The 19731-nt window shown below is 42.6% G+C and overlaps 1 protein-coding gene across 6 annotated transcripts in view; it reads left to right on the top strand.

Annotated features, from left to right (window-relative positions):
- KIZ (kizuna centrosomal protein) overlaps positions 1 to 19731 on the top strand; it is a 190845-nt gene that overhangs the window by 57746 nt on the left and 113368 nt on the right. For all 6 annotated transcript variants that reach the window (XM_056567647.1, XM_056567650.1, XM_056567651.1 and 3 more), the window contains exon 5: positions 1286 to 1550. In XM_056567647.1, coding sequence (XP_056423622.1) covers positions 1286 to 1550 — 265 coding nt within the window. The remainder of the gene's footprint in view (positions 1 to 1285; positions 1551 to 19731) is intronic.

Genomic DNA, 19731 nt, shown 5'->3' on the forward strand with positions numbered 1-19731 from the left:
GTGTAGGTAAGGGTTAATTTAACGATCATATCTTTTTATTTGACATATAAGTAATATGTGACTAGGTACTATTGAAATATCTCCAGCTGTACTTAAGCTATGTCGGAATATACATTTTCCATTGATTTGCATGGGACTTTAAACAAAAACCCCGACCCTCACAAATGGGGGTAGTTAAGGGTTAAATTACCTATCCTATATATTAAGTGGACATATAAGTAACCTCCTCATACCTCCACTCTTTGAAAAATGACATTGATGATTTAGAGCACCTTGCTACATGCAGTCCAAGATGGCTTATATTTGCATTAGAAATATGGTCATTGTGCAAGATTTATGCGGGTAAATGAAATGTATGCAGTTAATAAATTTGTGCCTACTAAATATGTCACTCCAATGTACACGGAAATGCTCCACCAGAATGTACACAAAAAAAGGGGCAAAAAAACAGCTTGCGCAAAATTTTGCGCTAAAATGTAAACACAAAACAGGGGTAAAATCTTTGATACATGTCCCCCATTGAGTTTTATATATATATATATATATATATATATATATATATATATATATATATATATATATATAGCCCTTAGGAACTAATACAGCATACTTTTAGCAGCTCACCTTGTGCGTGGTGCACGGCCAAACCTTTAAGCCGATAGAAATAGAAAAGTATACTCCACTAGCCATCACTCAAACTTGTTGACTGTCAATTAAAACAAGTAGCTATTGGGCATACAATATAATATACGAATAACATGATTGAACGTGCAGGAGAAACACAATAATCTGTTGTTTTCCAAATCAACATAATCCTTACACGTAGCTATCATTGTATGGCATCCCAGCAGGAAGAGGCGAGAGACACAATCTTCCCTCACAGGGGTCCATCCCCATATGTAAAAAAATAAAAACTAAAAAATGGCATAAAAGTAAAAAATACAGTCATGTTAATGTGGTACTCCGGTGGAAAACAATTTTTTTAAATCAACTGGTGGCACAAAGTTAAACAGATTTGTAAATTACTTCTATTTAAAAATCTTAATCCTTCCGGCACTTATCAGCTGCTGTATGCTACAGGATTAAGATTTTTAAATATAAGTAATGTACAATTTAACTTTCTGCCAACAGTTGATTTAAAAAAATTGTTTTCCACTGGCTCACCCCTTTAAGCTTTAGTATATTTGCATGTCTCATGTTTACAGTCACAGATATTCATCCTAATCACACCACTTCCGGAATAAAGACAAGGTGACATGTATTGTCCAACTACTGTTTTGTACAGATTTTCATCACGTCCCCAACAAGGAAGACAGTGATGTTTCTGACAGCAGCAGTGACCTCACCGTGTCTATCACTGAATCAGACGTGTCTGTCGATGATCTGCTTAATGCCATTGATGAGAAAAAAGATTCGGTGGGACCACAATTTCAAAATAAACCTGAGCAGAAAACTCCTGTCTCTAACAAGAAGATCCCAGACAACAAGTTTCCAAGCTCCTCAGATCATTATTCATATGAGGAGTCTTCATCACTCTCCACAGTTAGTCCGTAAGTACAAAATCATTGTAAGATTTAGTAAGTGTACCAAGTAAAAAAACAGAACTGAACTTGTAGATACTATTTCTGATGTAAAACATTGATCATTGTGACATATTGGAATTTCAGGTTAAATGGGTATTCAAGGAATTTTTATATATATGGCTCCAAAAAGTTAAACAGATTTGTAAATTACTTCTATTAAAAAATCTTTATGCTTCCAGTAGTTATCAGCTGCTGAAGTTGAGTTGTACATTTCTTTCTGACAACAGTGCTCTCTGCTGATACCTCTGCTTATCTCAGGAACTGTCCAGAGTAGGACATAGCAAACCTCTAATGCAGTGGTTCTTAACCTTGTTGGAGGTACAGAACCCCACCAGTTTCATATGCGCATTCAACGAACCCCTCTTTATTGGAAAAATAAAATGATTTTTTCAAATTCAAAACATAGGAGGTATATATTTAAGTATATATTTATACATAGGTGCACAAAATGAACAAAACCATGAAAACGTGATTTTCACACAAAAACATAATGAATATTTACTGCAAATCAGTGTGACTTCTGCTGTTGTCTTTCAGAGACCAGTTCAGAAATGTGCGGCTTTACCTTGGCAAGTGCCACTCTCATGTCATTTTTGCAACAATGGCAGTGTTCCCCCACATTAGGCAGGCAGTGTTCCCCCACTTTAGGCAGGTAGTGCTCCCCCACTTTAGGCAGGCAGTGTTCCCCCACTTTAGGCAGGCAGTGTTCCCCCACTTTAGGCAGGCAGTGCTCCCCCACATTAGGCAGGCAGTGTTCCCCCACATTAGGCAGGCAGTGTTCCCCCAAATTAGGCAGGCAGTGTTCCCCCACATTAGGCAGGCAGTGTTCCCCCACATTAGGCAGGCAGTGTTCCCCCACATTAGGCAGGCAGTGTTCCCCCACATTAGGCAGGCAGTGTTCCCCCACATTAGGCAGGCAGTGTTCCCCCACATTAGGCAGGCAGTGTTCCCCCACATTAGGCAGGCAGTGTTCCCCCACATTAGGCAGGCAGCGTTCCCCCACATTAGGCAGGCAGCGTTCCCCCACATTAGGCAGGCAGCGTTTCCCCACATTAGGCTGACAGCGTTCCCCCACATTAGGCTGACAGCGTTCCCCCACATTAGGCTGACAGCGTTCCCCCACATTAGGCTGGCAGCGTTCCCCCACATTAGGCTGGCAGCGTTCCCCCACATTAGGCTGGCAGCGTTCCCCCACATTAGGCTGGCAGCGTTCCCCCACATTAGGCTGGCAGCGTTCCCCCACATTAGGCTGGCAGCGTTCCCCCACATTAGGCTGGCAGCGTTCCCCCACATTAGGCTGGCAGCGTTCCCCCACATTAGGCTGGCAGCGTTCCCCCACATTAGGCTGGCAGCGTTCCCCCACATTAGGCAGGGAGTGTTCCCCCACATTAGGCAGGGAGCGTTCCCCCACATTAGGCAGGCAGCGTTCCCCCACATTAGGCAGGCAGTGTTCCCCACATTAGGCAGGCAGTGTTCCCCCTTATTATGTAGGCCAGTGGTCTTCAACCTGTGGACCTCCAGATGTTCCCCCACAGACATACAGGCCATATACAGTGGCTGGAGGCTGTATGCCTGTGTACTGCCCACTTCAGTGCTCCGACCACTGCTCCGGCTATAGCAGTAGGTCTCGGGACCGGTGGTCGGAGCACCAAAGATGACGTGCCGCTGGTCACTTACCAAGCTGGCCAGCACGCATCTTACTCCTTCTCTATCCTCCGGTCCTCGGCGCCTTCGTTTCCATGGGTGCACGCACGGGACGTCAATGACGTCCCGGCGGCCCTGCGTTTTTAAACTTTACGCGGGGCCGCAGGGAGTTAATAGTGATGGGGGGGAATTCCCCCGTCGCTACAGGATGGGCAAACACCGGCGCTGCTCGGGGCCCCAAGCAATTGCTTGGTTTGCCTGTCCTGTTGCGACCTCCCCCGCCGAACCCCCGAGACTGACTCACCGATCCCCTGGGGTTCGATCTAACCCAGGTTAAGAACCACTGCTCTAATGCTTCGGACACCTGAGAAAAGCAGAGGTGTCAGCAGAGAGCACTGTTGTCAGAAAGAAAATAACAACTCAACTTCAGCAGCTGATAACTACTGGAAGGATTCATATTTTTTAATAGAAGTAATTTACAAATCTAAAATCATAAAGGAGCATTTACCTGCACTCACCGCATAAAGCGCGCCATCCAATCTTGGAGGCTGAAGTCACTGGGAGTTCTCCGTGGACGTAACCGAAGCACTCGGAGGCAACGCCAGCCGTTTCACACGATACTCCGTGCTTCTTCCGGCCTCAAGTTTACATCATCGTCCTGCGTGCTTAAATCATGTGACTCTAGAGAATAACCACTGAAATGCGTAAACAAGACGCTTGGCAATAACTTCAATGTGAGTATTAAAGTAAACCTATATTATCCAAAACATATTAATCTTATTCATAAAGAGATGGGCTGAAGGAAATATTAAAACTAAAGGGAACTACCTTTTTAGATTTAAATGGAACTGAGGAACGGGGACAGATCTACTCGATCATTGAAACCATCTGGGCCCTGGGCATCACACCTCAGGATCCAGCAGGCTTCCCGTTGTAGCAACAGGGTATGTTTATCACCTCCTTGTACGGGCTGTAAAATTCTTTCTACTCCTCTGAATTTTAGTACATTTACATTATTGGCACGATATGTTGAAAGGTGTTCTGATAGTCTGGGAATACCTCATCCGGCTTTTAGGGTGTATATATGCTCCCTAAAACGTGTCCGCAGCTGCAGTTTCATTTTCCCTATGTCAAATCTATTACATGGGCATATAATGTAGTAGATTGCGTAAGTGCTTTTACAGGTAATTAGTTGGGTGATCTTATGACTAATACCTCCTAGATTGCACCAATTGGAGCATACATTGAAAGAATGACTCTGCCTGTTGATCGGACATTCTGGTTCGGAGTTCCTTCTTAGACTTGCATAAGTCCTCTGTCAACTTCAAATATTCCTCTTGATTCTTTTCCAGTATAATTCTCAGTAAATCTTCCGCATGTAACTGGTGAGCTTTTTTCCACACTTCCATAAAGGTCTGACTATCTTGGAACTTGGACGGGGTTTTAAAGGTCCTAAGACCCCTAGGGACCCTCCCACTTTCCTGGTAAGCCTTAAGGGAATGCACTGTCCAGAACAGCCTAATCTCTTTATCGGCTAGAACTGACACTCTGTGTTCATGAGATTTAATGCTGAGGACTTTAATCTCATCTAGAGTGTTACATGCTAATATGTTAGCATGTGTTAATATGAATATGAGGTTCATGATTGTCTATGGAGGTACAGAATTGGAATTCCTTGATGCGTATCATAGCCACGCCTGAAGGGATAAAAACAGAAGGCTATAGGAAACCGATCGCAAGGAACTCAATATTACACTACGAAAGCTCCCATCTTTTTCATATTAAACGTAATATTCCCGTCAGCCAGTTCACCAGATTGAAAAGGATCAAAAGCGACTCCTTAGAGTATCAAAAACAAGCCAGCGACTATCAGAAAGAGGTTACTCTCTGTCCGTAATCGAGCCAGCATATGACAAAGTTGAGACCATAGAGATGAATATAATGTTACACACTTCTAACAGGAACAGTTCTAACATCAAGAGGTTTGTCTACTCCTTCAATAATAAACAGCTTAACACACAAATTAATAATACCATCAGACGAAACTGGCATTTCCTAGAAAGTAACATTGATTAGAAAGATGTAGCTATGAACCGTTTACTGATTACCAATGATTACATATAGAAGAAATCGGACCATAGGACCATAGCTGATTACATAAAGAAGAAAAAGAACAAGAATAAAAATGAAAATTGGCTTTCTAAAGGTGCTCCAACTGGGAATCATAAAAGTGGCGGCTGTAATTTCAGTTATTTTAATGTATGCTCTAATTGGTGCAATCTAGGAGGTATTAGTCATAAGATCACACAACTAATTAATTACCTGTAAAAGCACTTACGCAATCTACTATATTATATGCCCATGTAATAGATTTCACATAGGGAAAAATGAAACTGCAGCTGCGGACACGCTTTAGGGAGCATATATACACCCTAAAAGCCGGATGAGGTATTCCCAGACTATCAGAACACCTTTCTACATGGCATGCCAATAATGTAAATGTACTAAAATTCGGAGGGTTATAAAGAATTTTACAGCCCGAAAAAGGAGGTGATAGACAGACATACCCTGTTGCTACAACGAGAAGCCCGCTGGATCCTGAGGTGTGATGCCCAGGGCCCAGATGGTTTCAATGATCGAGTAGATCTGTCCCCGTTCCTCAGTTCCATATAAATCTAAAAAGGTAGTTCCCTTTAGTTTTAATATTTCCTTCAGCCCATCTCTTTATGAATAAGATTAATAGTATTTGTATATACATTTTTCACTGTTTTGGATAATATAGGTTAACTTTAATACTCACATTGAAGTTATTGCCAAGCGTCTTGTTTACACGTTGCTATGGTTATTCCCCAGAGTCACATGATTTAAGCACACAGCACGATGATGTGAACTTGAGGCCGGCAGAAGCACGGAGTACCGTGCGAAACGGCTGGCGTTGCCTCCAAGCGATTCGGTTACGTCCATGGAGGACCCCCGGTGACTTCAGCCTCCAAGATTGGATGGCGTGCTTTATGCGGTGAGTGCAGGTAAATGCTCCTTTATAGTTTTACGTTGTGATCTTTACATTCAGTACGTTGCACCCCGTAGGTGTCGGTAATATTAGGCTGAATGGAAGACTGTGGGGAGAAATCTGCTTTATACCAGCAGCATCATTATTAGTGGTGTATGTGTAGTGCCTCCCCTAGGTTTCACTTCTATTCAGTTTATTAATTTACAAATCTTTTTAACTTTCTGGAGGCAGTTGATATGAAAAATAAAATAAGTTTTTTCCCTTGAATACCCCTTTAAATGTGAATGTATCATGTTCTCTTATGTCAGTGAGAATAGCCCACAGGTGAATTATCCACTGTGCGACTAGCTCAATATTAAAGATTGCAATGCCCCACACGCACTTCCTAAGTTTGGTCTCCTGCAAGGTTGGGAGGAGACCAAACTAACTGTTTGACTTTCTCAGGGAACAGAACAGAGCCTCCTAGTTGCCGTTTTTTCAAGAACTGACTGTAAAATGCTGTAAAAAGTATTGGGAAAGTATTTTGGGGACTGAGGAGACAAAAGTTTACCATTTGGAAGGTATACGTCCTGCTACATCTGGTGTACACATAACCCAGCATTTCAGGAAAAGAATATCATACCAACAGTCAAATATGGTGTGATAATGTGATGATCTGGGGTGCTTGCGATGTGATGGTCTGAATGACTTAATGTGATGGTCTGAATGACTTACTTTGATTGATGGAACCATGAATTCTGCTGTCTACCAAAAAATCTGTTTATGACTTAAAGCTGAATCAAAATTGGGTTTTGCAGCAGAACAATGATCCAAAACACACCAGAAAGTGCACTTCTGAATGGCTTAGAAAACAAAACAAAATGAAGGTGTCCATGTTAAAAACCATGTCAAAGAAAAAGTGTACCTGCCTGACGAAGGCCAAAGGGTCACTGTTCAAATTTAATATGAATGAATTTGAAATTGAGTACACTTTGCTGTTTAACCCCTTAAATGCATGTAGGCTTTGTATTATGTTAAAAAGGTACACCACTGGAAAACTTTTTTTTTAAATCAACTGGTGCCAGAAAGTTATACAGATTTGTAAATTAGTTTGAACAATTTAATATATTTAGGCTGAGACCGTGCTTCAAATATTCATAATATAAATATATTTAAAACATCATCAAAATGCTATATGCAAAAATATATACACACAAAAATCCCCTCACAGGGCCCTTGCAGGGGGAAAAAAGGTTACAAACAAATGTCTAGAGACAAAGTGATTACCTATAAAATAATTTCACAATAAAAATTTTACTGTATCAATAAAATGTATCAATGCAGTGTGACCGCTAATCCGGCAATTCTGTGTCTGATAGTCCGGTATGCGGATGGCATCTGACATAAGCAGTCAGGAACTGCAGGTATGAAATGCTCCAAGTGATACACAGGATCAGCGGCACAGATTATAGCAACAGAGGAAATCCAAGGGCAACGGTGGTTACCAGTGGCAACTGGCTTTTGGTAAATGGTTGTTTCAAGTTCAGGGGCGGTCACACTGCATATAGAAACCAGGCTAAATGCGTTTCAGGGTGCTATATTAAAGATAACTGACCCCTTCCTCAGACAGCTACTGAGGAAGGGGTCGGTTATCTTTAAAATAGCACCCCGAAACACGTTTAGCCTGGTTTCTATATGCATTGTGACCGCTACTGAACTTGAAACAACCATTTACCAAAAGCCAATTGCCACTGGTAACTACCGTTGCCCTTGGATTTCCACTGTTGCTATAATCTGTGCCGCCGATCCTGTGTATCACTTGGAGCATTTGATACCTGCAGTTTCTGACTGCTGATGTCAGCGACCATCCGCACGAGGGAAAGCAGTTAACACCTTCGCTGACACCTCCGGACTGCAACATCGAACGGTAAACATCAGTTTCAGTGCCGTCTGAACCAGCTGTGCTGGCGCCTGCCAGGGCTCACAGGACAGCGTCACAGCGCAAGGATAACACAGGAATCCTCATATTGGGTAATATCTCTACTATATTATACACCATTTTGCCGATCTATTTGGGACAATACTCTGGACATCCATATATTTGTCTTGATTTATTTTCCTGGACATTTGTAGCACCATACCGGATTATCAGACACAGAATTGCCGGATTAGCGGTCACACTGCATTGATACATTTTAAAAGTAAAATTTTTATTGTGAAATTATTTTAGATGTATTCACTTTGTCTCTAGACATTTGTTTGTAACCTTTTTTCCCCCCACAAGGGCCCTGTCAGGGGATTTTTCTGTGTATGTATTTTTGCATATTACATTTTGATTTAAAAAAAAAAATAATTATATTATGAATATTTGAAGCACGGTCTCAGCCTAAATATATTAAATTGTTCAAACTACTGTCCTTGAGATGTAGGCAGCCTGTGTTTTCTTTTTTAGACAAATTATTACTATACACCTGGGTATAGGTGTTTTTACCTACTCCGCCTCGGCCAGTATTTAATTGTGAGCTGCACCATTTTCTAAATTCACAGATTTGTAAATTGCTTCTATTAAAAATGTTTTATTCCTTCCAGTAATTATCAGCTGCTGACCGAACAAAGGCAGTTGGGGGCGGGATGGTTAAAGTATGTAATAATATATTCATTCACACGGGCGGGTTTACAGTGGGTTTCCTTCTACAAGTTTGACCTGTGGCAAATTTTCCGCCGCAGCTCAAACTCCCAGTGGAAAACTCACTGTGAACCCCCGCCTGTGTGAATGTACCCTTAAAACACTACACTAACACAAAATAAAAAGTAAAACACTACATATACACATACCCCTACACAGTTACCCCCCCCCCCCCTCCCCTAATAAAAATGAAACACGTCTCATACAGCAGTGTTACCTGAACGGAGCCACCAGCTATTGCAAAACAACAATTCCCAGTATTGCCGGACAGCGATTGACTGTCCTGGCAGGCTGGGAGTTTTGCAACAGCTGGAGGCACCCAATTTGGGAAACACTGACGTAGGGTTTTGGTGGAGACATGCGCCATCCTTGTAACCGGGTCCACACCTATTGCAAATTCCTCATTTAGGCCTCAAATGCGCATGGCGCTCTTTCACTTCAGAGTCCTGTCGTATTTTAAGGCAAAAGTTTAGGGCCACATATGGGGTATTTCCGTATGAGAAATTGCGTTACAAATTTTGGGGGGCTTTTTTCTCCTTTTACCCCTTTATGAAAAGGAATAGTTAGGGGCTACACCAGCATGTTAGTGTAAAAAAAAAAAAAAATTTACACTAACATGCTAGTGTTGCCCCATACTTTTCATTTTCACAAGAGGTAAAACGAGAAAAAGACCCCCAAAATTGTAACACTATTTCTCCAGAGTAAGAAAATACCCCATATGTGGACGTAAAATGCTCTGCGGACACACAACAGGGCTCAGGAGTGAGAGAGCGCCATGTACATTTGAGCCCTAAATTGGTGATTTGTACAGGGGTAGCTGTTAGTTACAGCAGCTCTGACATGAATGCAAAAAAAAGCAAAACACCCATATGTGACCCCATTTTGGAAACTACACCCCTCAAGGAATGTAACAAGGGGTAAAGTGAGCCCTAACACCCCACAGGTCTTTGATGAATTTTCGTTAAAGTTGGACGTGAAAATTAAAAATTTGTTTCCCCCCCCCCCCCCCCCCCAAAATGCTGGTTTTATCCCAATTTTTTTCATGTTCACAAGGGGTAATAGGAAAAAAGCCTCCCAAAATGTGTAAAACCATTTCTTCTGAGTATGGAAATACCCCATATCTGGATATAAAGTGGTCTGCGGGCGAACTACAGAGTTCAGAAGAGATGGAGCGCCATTGGGCTTTTGGAGAGAGAATTAGGCTGGAATTGAAGGCCATGTGCGTTTACAAAGCCCCCATGCTGCCAGAACAGTGGACCACCCAACCCCAGGTATCTGACAGATTTTTTGAACAGTGATCTGTAAAATGAAAAATTTTATTTGCACAGCCCACTGTTCCAAAGATCTGTCAAACACCAGTGGGGTGTAAATGCTCACTGCACCCCTTATTACATTCTGTGAGGGGGGTAGTTTCCAAAATGGGGTTACATATGGGGGGGTCCACTGTTCTGGCACCATGGGGGCTTTGTAAATGCACATGGCCTCCGACTTCCATTTCAACCAAGTTCTCTCTCCAAAAGCCCAATGGCGCTCCTTCTCTTCTGAGCATTGTAGTGCACCCGCAGAGCACTTTATATCCACATATGAGGTATTTCCATACTCAGAAAAAATGGGGTTACAAATTTTTGGGAGCTTTTTCTCCTATTACCGCTTTTTGGGGTAACACCAGCATTTTATTGAAAACATTTTTTAGGTTTTATTTTTAAGTTTCACTTTAACGAAAGTTCGTCAATCACCTGTGGGGTGTTAAGGCTCACTAATACCCCTTGTTACGTTTCTTGAGGGGTGTAGTTTCTAAAATAGTATGCCATGTGTTTTTTTTTTTTTTACTGTTCTGGCATCATGGGGGCTTCCTAAATGTGACATGCCCTCCAAAAACCATTTCAGCAAAACTTGCTCTCCAAAAGCCCAATGTCACTCCTTCCCTTCTGAGCCCTCTGGTGCACCCACAGGGCACTTTACATCCACAGAAGTATGAAGTATTTCCTTACTTGAGAGAAATGGGGTTACACATTTTGGAGGGCATTTTCTCCTTGTCAAAATGAAAAGTTTGGGGTAACACCAGCTTTTTAGTGTTAAAAATAAAATTTTTCAATTTCACGACCCACTTTAACGAAAGTTTGTCAATCACCTGAAGGGTATAACTACTCAATTTACCCCTGGTTACGTTCCTTGAGGGGTGTCGTTTCCAAAATAGTATGCCATGTGTTTTTTTCTTTTTACTGTTCTGACATCATGGGGGCTTCCTAAATGCAACATGCCCCCCAAAAACCATTTAAGCAAAATTCGCTCTCCAAAGTCTCATTGTCGCTCCTTCCCTTCTGAGCCCTCTATTGCACCCATAGGGCACTTTACATCCACATATGAGGTATTTCCTTTCTCGAGACAAAATTAATTAAAAGTTTTAGGGGGGCCTTTTTACCTTTTATCCTTTGTAAAAAAAAATAAAAAATAAATGGGGCTACATGTTAGTGTAAAAAATTTAGATTTTGATTTTTCTCCTCCATTTTGCTGCTATTCCTGTGAAACACCTAAAGGGTCAACAAACTTTTTGAAAGGGGATTTCCAACATAAAGACCCTCAAATTCACTGCTGAACTTTGAAGCCCTCTGATGTCTTCAAAAAGTAAAAACATGTCAACTTTATGATGCCATAATAAAGATAACATATTGTTTATGTGAATCAATATGTAATTTATTTGACATGTCCCCTTTCCTCACAAGCAGAGTGCTTCAAAGTTAGAAAAATGCTAAATTTACAAATTTATCGACGAAAATTTACCACTAACATAAAGTAGAATATGTCACGAAAAAACATTCTCGGAATCCAATTTATAAGTAAAAGCATCCCAGAGTTATTAATGCATAAAGTGATGAGGTCAGATTTGAAGAAAAATTCTCCCGTCCTTAGGGTCATAATGGGCTCTGTCCCCAAGGGGTTAATTCCCTAGGTGCCATGTTGAACAGAAACTATGGCATCTAGGTGATTAAACAGAGCATGGTTGGCTCCTATTTCTTTACCAGTAAAATAATTTTACCCCAGTCCTCTGTAGTCCAACCATTGTAAAAGGGGTAAAGTTTTTTTTTTTTTTTTTTCCAAGGAAGCCCCTTCAGACTGTTACATAGTTACATAGTTAGTATGGTTGAAGAAAGACATACGTCCATCAAGTCCAACCAGGGAATTGAAGTGAAGGGTGTAAGGGGATAAGGGAAAGGGATGTAGTTTTATAATTCTGCATAAGCATTAATGTTATTTTGTTCCAGGAATGTATCTAACCCTGTTTTAAAGCTGTTAATTGTTCCTGCTGTGACCAGTTCCTGAGGTAGACCGTTCCATAAATTCACAGTCCTCACGGTAAAGAAGGCGTGTCGCCCCTTTAGACTAAACCTTTTCTTCTCCAGACGGAGGGAGTGCCCCCTCGTCCTTTGGGGGGGTTTAACCTGGAACAGTTTTTCTCCATATTTTTTGTATGGGCCATTTATATACTTATATATGTTTATCATGTCCCCCCTTAAACGTCTCTTCTCAAGACTAAACAATTGTAACTCCTTTAATCGCTCCTCATAGCTAAGATGTTCCATGCCCCATATTAGTTTAGTCGCGCTTCTCTGCACCCTTTCCAACTCCGCAGTGTCCCTTTTATGAACAGGCGACCAAAACTGAACAGCATATTCCAGGTGAGGCTGTACCAATGCTTTATAAAGGGGGAGTATTATGTCCCTGTCCCTCGAGTCCATGCCTCTTTTTATACATGACAATATCCTGCCGGCTTTGGAAGCAGCAGCCTGACATTGCATGCTATTCTGTAGTCTGTGATCTACAAGTACACCCAGATCCTTCTCTACCAGTGACTCTGCCAGTTTAATCCCCCCTAAGACATACGATGCATGCAGGTTATTAGTACCCAGATGCATAACTTTACATTTATCCACATTGAACCTCATTTGCCAAGTGGATGCCCAGACAATTAGTCTATCCAAGTCATCTTGTAACTTATGCACATCCTCTATAGAATGTACCGTGCTACAAAGCTTGGTGTCATCTGCAAAGATAGAAACAGAGCTGTTAATACCATCCTCTATATCATTGATAAATAAATTAAACAGCAGCGGGCCCAGTACTGAACCTTGGGGTACACCACTAATTACCGGGGACCAATCAGAGTACGAATCATTGACCACCACTCTCTGGGTACGATCCATGAGCCAGTGTTCAATCCAGTTACAAACTAAAGTTTCCAAGCCCAAGGACCTTAACTTACCTGTTAGACGTCTGTGAGGGACAGTATGAAATGCTTTAGCAAAATCCAGAAACACTATATCCACAGCCATTCCTCTGTCAAGGCTTCTACTCACCTCTTCATAAAAGCAAATTAGATTGGTTTGACAACTTCTATCCTTAGTAAACCCATGCTGGCTATCACTTATAATACTATTATCCCCTACGTATTCCTGTATGTAATCCCTTATAAGTCCTTCAAACAATTTACCCACAATGCACGTTAGACTTACCGGTCTATAGTTTCCTGGGGAAGACCTAGAGCCCTTCTTGAAGATTGGTACCACATTAGCCTTGCGCCAGTCCCTTGGCACAATACCAGACACCAGAGAATCTCTAAATATCATGAACAGGGGTACAGATATTACTGAACTTACCTCTCTAAGAGGCTCTGGGGATCTAGAAAAAAGTGCCCATATGGAAGGGGCCGTCACCCCCCCCATCTATAGACTTGCATTGAGGGGGTGGGACATGACGATACTCCTGCCCCGTGCACACTCTGAACCTCCAGAGCTGCGGAGAGCTCGCTAAGGGGGGTGCTGAATGACATATTGCGGGGGTCCCCATCAGCAGGACCCCTGTGATCAGACATCTTATCCCCTATCCTTTGGATAGGGGATAAGATGTATTAGGGCCGGAGTACCCCTTTAAACCTAGCAGAATGCAATTTTAAATTTCAGGTTTTCTTACAAATAGCAGAAGATATTAAGAAAAAATTTTGGGCTGTTATCACTTTTCCCTGTCTACTTAAGGTTTGTAACTTGTATAACATTTTAAACTAAATTCTGTTATTGTTTAAAAACTAAAATCTATTAAACAATAACAGTTTGACACTTTTGTTGCTTTATTGAAAAAGGTAACACAGTGTGGCCCTGTTGGTACTATGAGGGACATTTATCAATGTTTGCTTATGTATTCTTTTTTTAGTAATTTTTTACTTACTTTTTTTGCTTATGTGTGACTTATTTATCAACTGGTTTCAGTCTGTTGATAATTTTCTTTCAGGTAAGCAATTTTTCCTTTTTTACTTTGGTAGTAGCTTTTTCTGCTCCATGTTTGAGCTGGAGTAAATTTTGTAAATTTTTAACCTTGTTGAGACTTTTTTTGCGCAGTTGTGACTGTCGCAGTTGATAAATACCCGACTAAAGCAAATCCATTTAGAAAAATTTACTACGTAAGCAAGTTTGAATTTTCTTGCTTTTCTTGTTCTTTATACAATTATAGTAAGAAAACCTGACTAAACCCGTTGATAAATGTCCATCTATATGATCAGTGTCAGACTGCATAGGTACATAACTCGCTGATAAAGGGAATGGTAACACCAAGTTGTCAGTTTATAAATACATTGCTCCCTAAGGGGGGGGGGGGGGGGGCTTGACACAGAAACTCTCTCCTTTTTTCCTTAATACTTAGAGGACATACGACATACATGTACACTGCTGTGCCTTGGTACTTAACGCACAGCTCTTTACATGCCTGTACAGAGTGCTGATCAGTATTAGCAATCAAAGCATTGCTATTAATAGTACTCCATGGGACTTTAAGAAAAGTTTAATAAAAATTCAATAACCCTCTTTTCCCATTTTCCAAATAAAAGATGCAAAACAATAAGATAAATAAACATATTTGGTATCACCACGTGCAGAAATGCCCGAAATATTAAAATATAATGTTAATATTCTCATACGGTTAACAGTGTAAACAAAGTCCAAAATTGAAAATTTTTGGTCATCTCACGTCCATGAAAATGCAATAAATAGTGACCAAAAAGTCACATAAACCAAAAGTGGTACCGTTAAAAACTACAGGTCATGTTGCAAAAAATAAGTCCTCATACAGCCCTGTATATGAAAAAATAAGAACCTTTTATATAGTGCTGGGCGATGTACCTGTTCATACCGAATACCGTTTCATTTTTGCTGTACGATATGAATTTTTCCCATACCGCAATACCGGTAGGGGCCCCTCCCCCCCCTTCGAATGAATGAATTATCAGCCGCAGCGGCTGTGCCCACATCGGGGAACTAATCATAAGTGATCCGCGGGCACTGCTCTGCTTCTCTAACCCCTCCCCCCCCCCAATGAATTATCAGCCGCTGCGCTGTCCCCCACATAGGGGAACGAATCATATTTGACCCGCCAGAGCTTTAAATGAATTAGTTGCGTGCTGTGGCGCTGGAAATCATTAATAAAGGACATCTCTACTGTGCCCAGGCTGCAAAAATAAACTTTTACTCACCTTCCTACATTCCCCTGTTGCTTCGGTATCGGACTCATGCTTCCTGGGGACGGGAACATCACAGAGCCATCAGCGTATCACCAGCCACAGTGATGTCCCGCCTCGGCCGGTGATAGGCTTAGCGCACTGTCATGTAAGGAGCCGGCCGGCTCTTTACATGACAGTGCGCTCAGCCTATCACTGGCTGAGGCGGGACATCGCTGCGGCCGGTGATAGGCTGAGTGCCGTCCCCGGGAAGCAGCATGAAGATCACAGCGGAGAACAGTGAGGCTGATACTAGAGCAACGTGGGAACGTAGGAAGGTGAGCCAAAGTTTATTTTGCTTATTTTTGCAGCCCGGGCACAGTACAGATGTCCTTTATTAACAATTTCCAGCACCGCGGCACGCAACTGATTCATTTAAAGCGCCGGAGGGTCACATATGATTAGTTCCCTGATGTGGGGGACAGCGCAGTGGCTGATAATTCATTTGGGGGGGTTAGAGAAGCAGAGCAGCGCCCGCGGGTCGCTTACGATTAGCTCCCCAGCGTGTGTGGGGGGGTGAGAATACCGTTAAATACTGTGGAACTGCCATAACTTCCAAAAACACAGTGATATGCATTTTTGGTCAAACCGCACAGCTCTAGTTTTATAGAGGGTCAGACTAGGACAATTGTAAACATACTTTTTGAACAAGATACGTTTGACTTAAAAAAAAAATTTTTTTAACTACAATAAGCATGTAACGTGGTATTGGTTAAATCATATTGACCCACAGAATAAAATAAAGAGATCACGTCAGTTTTACTATATAGTGCACTATGTGAAAACGAACCCCTCCCCCCAAAGTTGCAAAACTTAATTTATTATTTTTCTTCTGCCATCAATAATAATTTTTTTGTTGCGCCATGGTCAAATGAAAGGTGTCATTACAAAGTATAATTGGTCGTGCAAAAAACAAGCCCTTATATGGGTCTGAGGATGAGTTCTGCCTCTGCCTCTTGAAAAGCGAGGAGAAAAAAAAAACGAAAATGCAAAAATTAAAATAGTCTGTGTCTTTAAAGGGGTACTCCGCCCCTAGACATCTTATCCCCTATCCAAAGGACCTGGACGTACTGGACCCGGCATTCGTTTAGAGCGTCAGGTGCAGCTCTGGAGGCTCGTGACGTCACTGTCGCGCCCCCTCATTGAAAGTCTATGGGAGGCATGCCCCCTCCCATAGACTTGCATTGAGGGTGTGTGGCCGTGACATCATGAGCGGGACGTGGCCGTGACATCATGAGCCTCTGCCCTGCATCGCCAGTCATCCGGCTCGGGCAAAGTTCGCTCCGTGCATCGGATGTCTGAGGTGCCGCAGCCAAGATCGTCCTTTGGATAGGGGATAAGATGTCTAGGGGCAGGGTACCCCTTTAAGGCCAAAATGGGTTGTGTCCATAAAGGCTTAAAAGGCGAAGAGGAAAAAAAAAACAAGATCTCCTTGCAGCACCTGGCGTTCTGAACATTATGAAGTCATGCCATGCCCCCTCATGGTGTCACGCCACACCCCCTCCATTCATTGTCACTGGAGCCGCCAGAGATAACCGAGTACAGTGCCAAGAGATATAGCTAGAATTTCACTTTTACCTCATTAACTCGCAGGTTATAAAAATATTTTCTGAAAAGACTTGTGTATATATAAACTGCAATCGATATGCAGTATACAGTGCGTTTTATAAAACCAAGACTAACAATTATTCCAAAGCTTTTTCTGCTAAAAGAAATGGTTTTTTCCCCCCTTGTTCTCTGCTGTAGCTGCAATGAAGAGGACCGTGCACAGATTTATTGTCCGCCATTGAATGTAACAGATATAATTCAAGCTGTCAGCTTAATCAGACTGTTTCCAGGAAGCAACCTGTAAAAGAGAGGAACCTCTTGTTTGGCGACCTCTGATCCTGAGCCTGCTGCAGATTGTCATAAATTCTGTTCTTCTTTCTCTTGGTGTCCCTTCCTTCTCCTCCTCCTCATTATCGCTGTCCCTTCAAGTGGCACCCAGAAAGACCACCCAGACATAATCACAATAGGGAAAAATGAGCTATCTTGCAAAATAAAGGTTTGGTGAGACTAGTTGAGAAAGCAGAGAAAGGCCCTGCTTATCTGAAGCGAGGTTATATTCTTGCTAAAACAAACACTCTGGTGATGGATGCACAGCTGCTTTCTAACTCTGTCCTGGTTTTATTGTCATATTCTGTCCCGAAAGATATAGCAATCTATTCTTCAGTGCTAATGGTAGCTATTGTTTGAATTTTGTTGTAAAGAAAAGTCAAATGATGCTCTCAATAATTCCCATCCAAAAATGGCTTGAAAGCAGGCCAGGATTCTGTGTGGTTCGACAGATATCTGATTCTTGTAGTGCCTATTTACGTTAAACCCTACACAAAGCAGGCGGTCTGGAAGTGAAGCCTGAATGGCTATTTACAGCGCAGTAAAAAGGATTAACAGATTTCTATTGTTACCATGTTTAAATCTTAATTTGCATTATTAAACAACTGAAGCCTTCACCAAATCCTCATTTGTCCACAACAAGAAGTTGATGTGTGTGTCCGCAGGTGGTCTGTAGATCTGATCTCAAACCAAGAGATAGCTGGCGGGCTGCTCCTCTACACTGATCAATTGTTGCTGCCTCTCAAGGCCCTGGCGGATGCGATGGCAATTACCCTGGCACCTCCGCAAGTTATTAATTATCAGCTGGCCTCTTTATGCGGGAAGGATTTATGCAATATGATCCTTCATCATATTTTTAGTAAACTTGGTTCACGACAGGCAAACAAATTAAGATTTTCAAGTCCACTTGAGAACAAGAGGCCCACACTAGTGGTTCTCAGAGCTATTCTTGCCAGCTTATTTCTGCTGTAGGTTCCTGAAGGCGGGTTCATTAACACTACCAAAACCAGATTCTTCAGCCTGATGGGTGACATCACCAGATTGTAAATTAGGTTTTTGGAGATGATGGAAGATCTCTGGTGCTGGCTGATCAATGTATTCATGTAGTTTTCCAGTGTAAATACTTTATTTAGTATGATGTTGGGCCTTACAGTGGTTGTCCCATGAAGCAAAGTTGGTTAAATCCAATGTGTACCACATACATATATTGAAAGTACTGTATATACTCGAGTATAAGCCGACCTGAATATAAGCCGTGGCCCCTAATTTCACCCCAAAAACCCAGCAAAAGTTATTGACTCGACTATAAGCCTAGGGTGGGAAATACATAATCTCCCCTGTCATCATCCAGACCCCAGTCATCATCACCCTGTCATCATCCCCCCCCTCTCATCATCACCCTGTCATCTTTCCCCCCTTCATCATCACCCTGTCATCATCCCCCTTCATCATCACGCCTGTCATCATCACCGCCTGTCATCATCCCCCCCGCACCCCCCCCCCTTCATCATCACCACCTTTCAATCCCTTCATCAGTGGTCTTCAACCTGCGGACCTCCAGATGTTGCAAAACTACAGCCATTGGCTGTCCGGGCATGCTGGGAGTTGTAGTTTTGAAACATCTGGAGGTCCGCAGGTTGAAGACCACTGCGGCCTTCGTCATCATCCAGACCCCTCTTTAGTTTTCTACTCGCCTCCCCTCGGTGGGAAGGAAGGGTGAGCTGGTCCGGGCCATCTATGCTGCAGGGACCGTCCGGTGGGGAGGGTTAGTCGTTCCGGGCTGTCCATCTTCACCGGGAGGCCCTCTTCTCCGGGTCGGCCCCGGACTAGTGATGCTGCCTTGACGACGCACTGGGACGTTCATGCGCAGGGACGGACGTCCCTGTGCGTCATCGTCAAGGCAACGTCACTAGTCTCGGACTGGCCCAGAATGGAGAAGAGGGCCTTCCAGTGAAGATGGACAGCCCGGAACGAATAACCCTCCCCACCGGACGGTCCCTGCAGCATAGATGGCCCGGACCAGCTCACCCTTCCTTCCCACCGAGGGGAGGTGAGTAGAAAACCTAAAGGGGGGTCTGGGTGATGACAAAGGCAGCAGTGGTCTTCAACGTGCGGACCTCCAGATGTTTCAAAACTACAACTCCCAGCATGCCTGGACAGCAGATGGCTGTACGGGCATGCTGGGAGTTGTAGTTTTGCAGCATATGGAGGTCCGCAGGTTGAAGACCACTGAGAAGGGATTCACTCAAGTATAAGCCGAGGGGGGCGTTTTCAGCACGAAAAATCGTGCTGAAAAACTTTGCTTATACTCGAGTATATACGGTAATACAAGTTAAAATAACTTTTACTGATCACTTCTGATTTCCTCTCTGAACTGTGACCCTGCTGTTGTCAGGCCACAGAGCACACACTT

Source organism: Hyla sarda, chromosome 3 (genome assembly GCF_029499605.1).
Source record: "Hyla sarda isolate aHylSar1 chromosome 3, aHylSar1.hap1, whole genome shotgun sequence".
Taxonomy (NCBI): Eukaryota; Metazoa; Chordata; class Amphibia; order Anura; family Hylidae; genus Hyla; species Hyla sarda.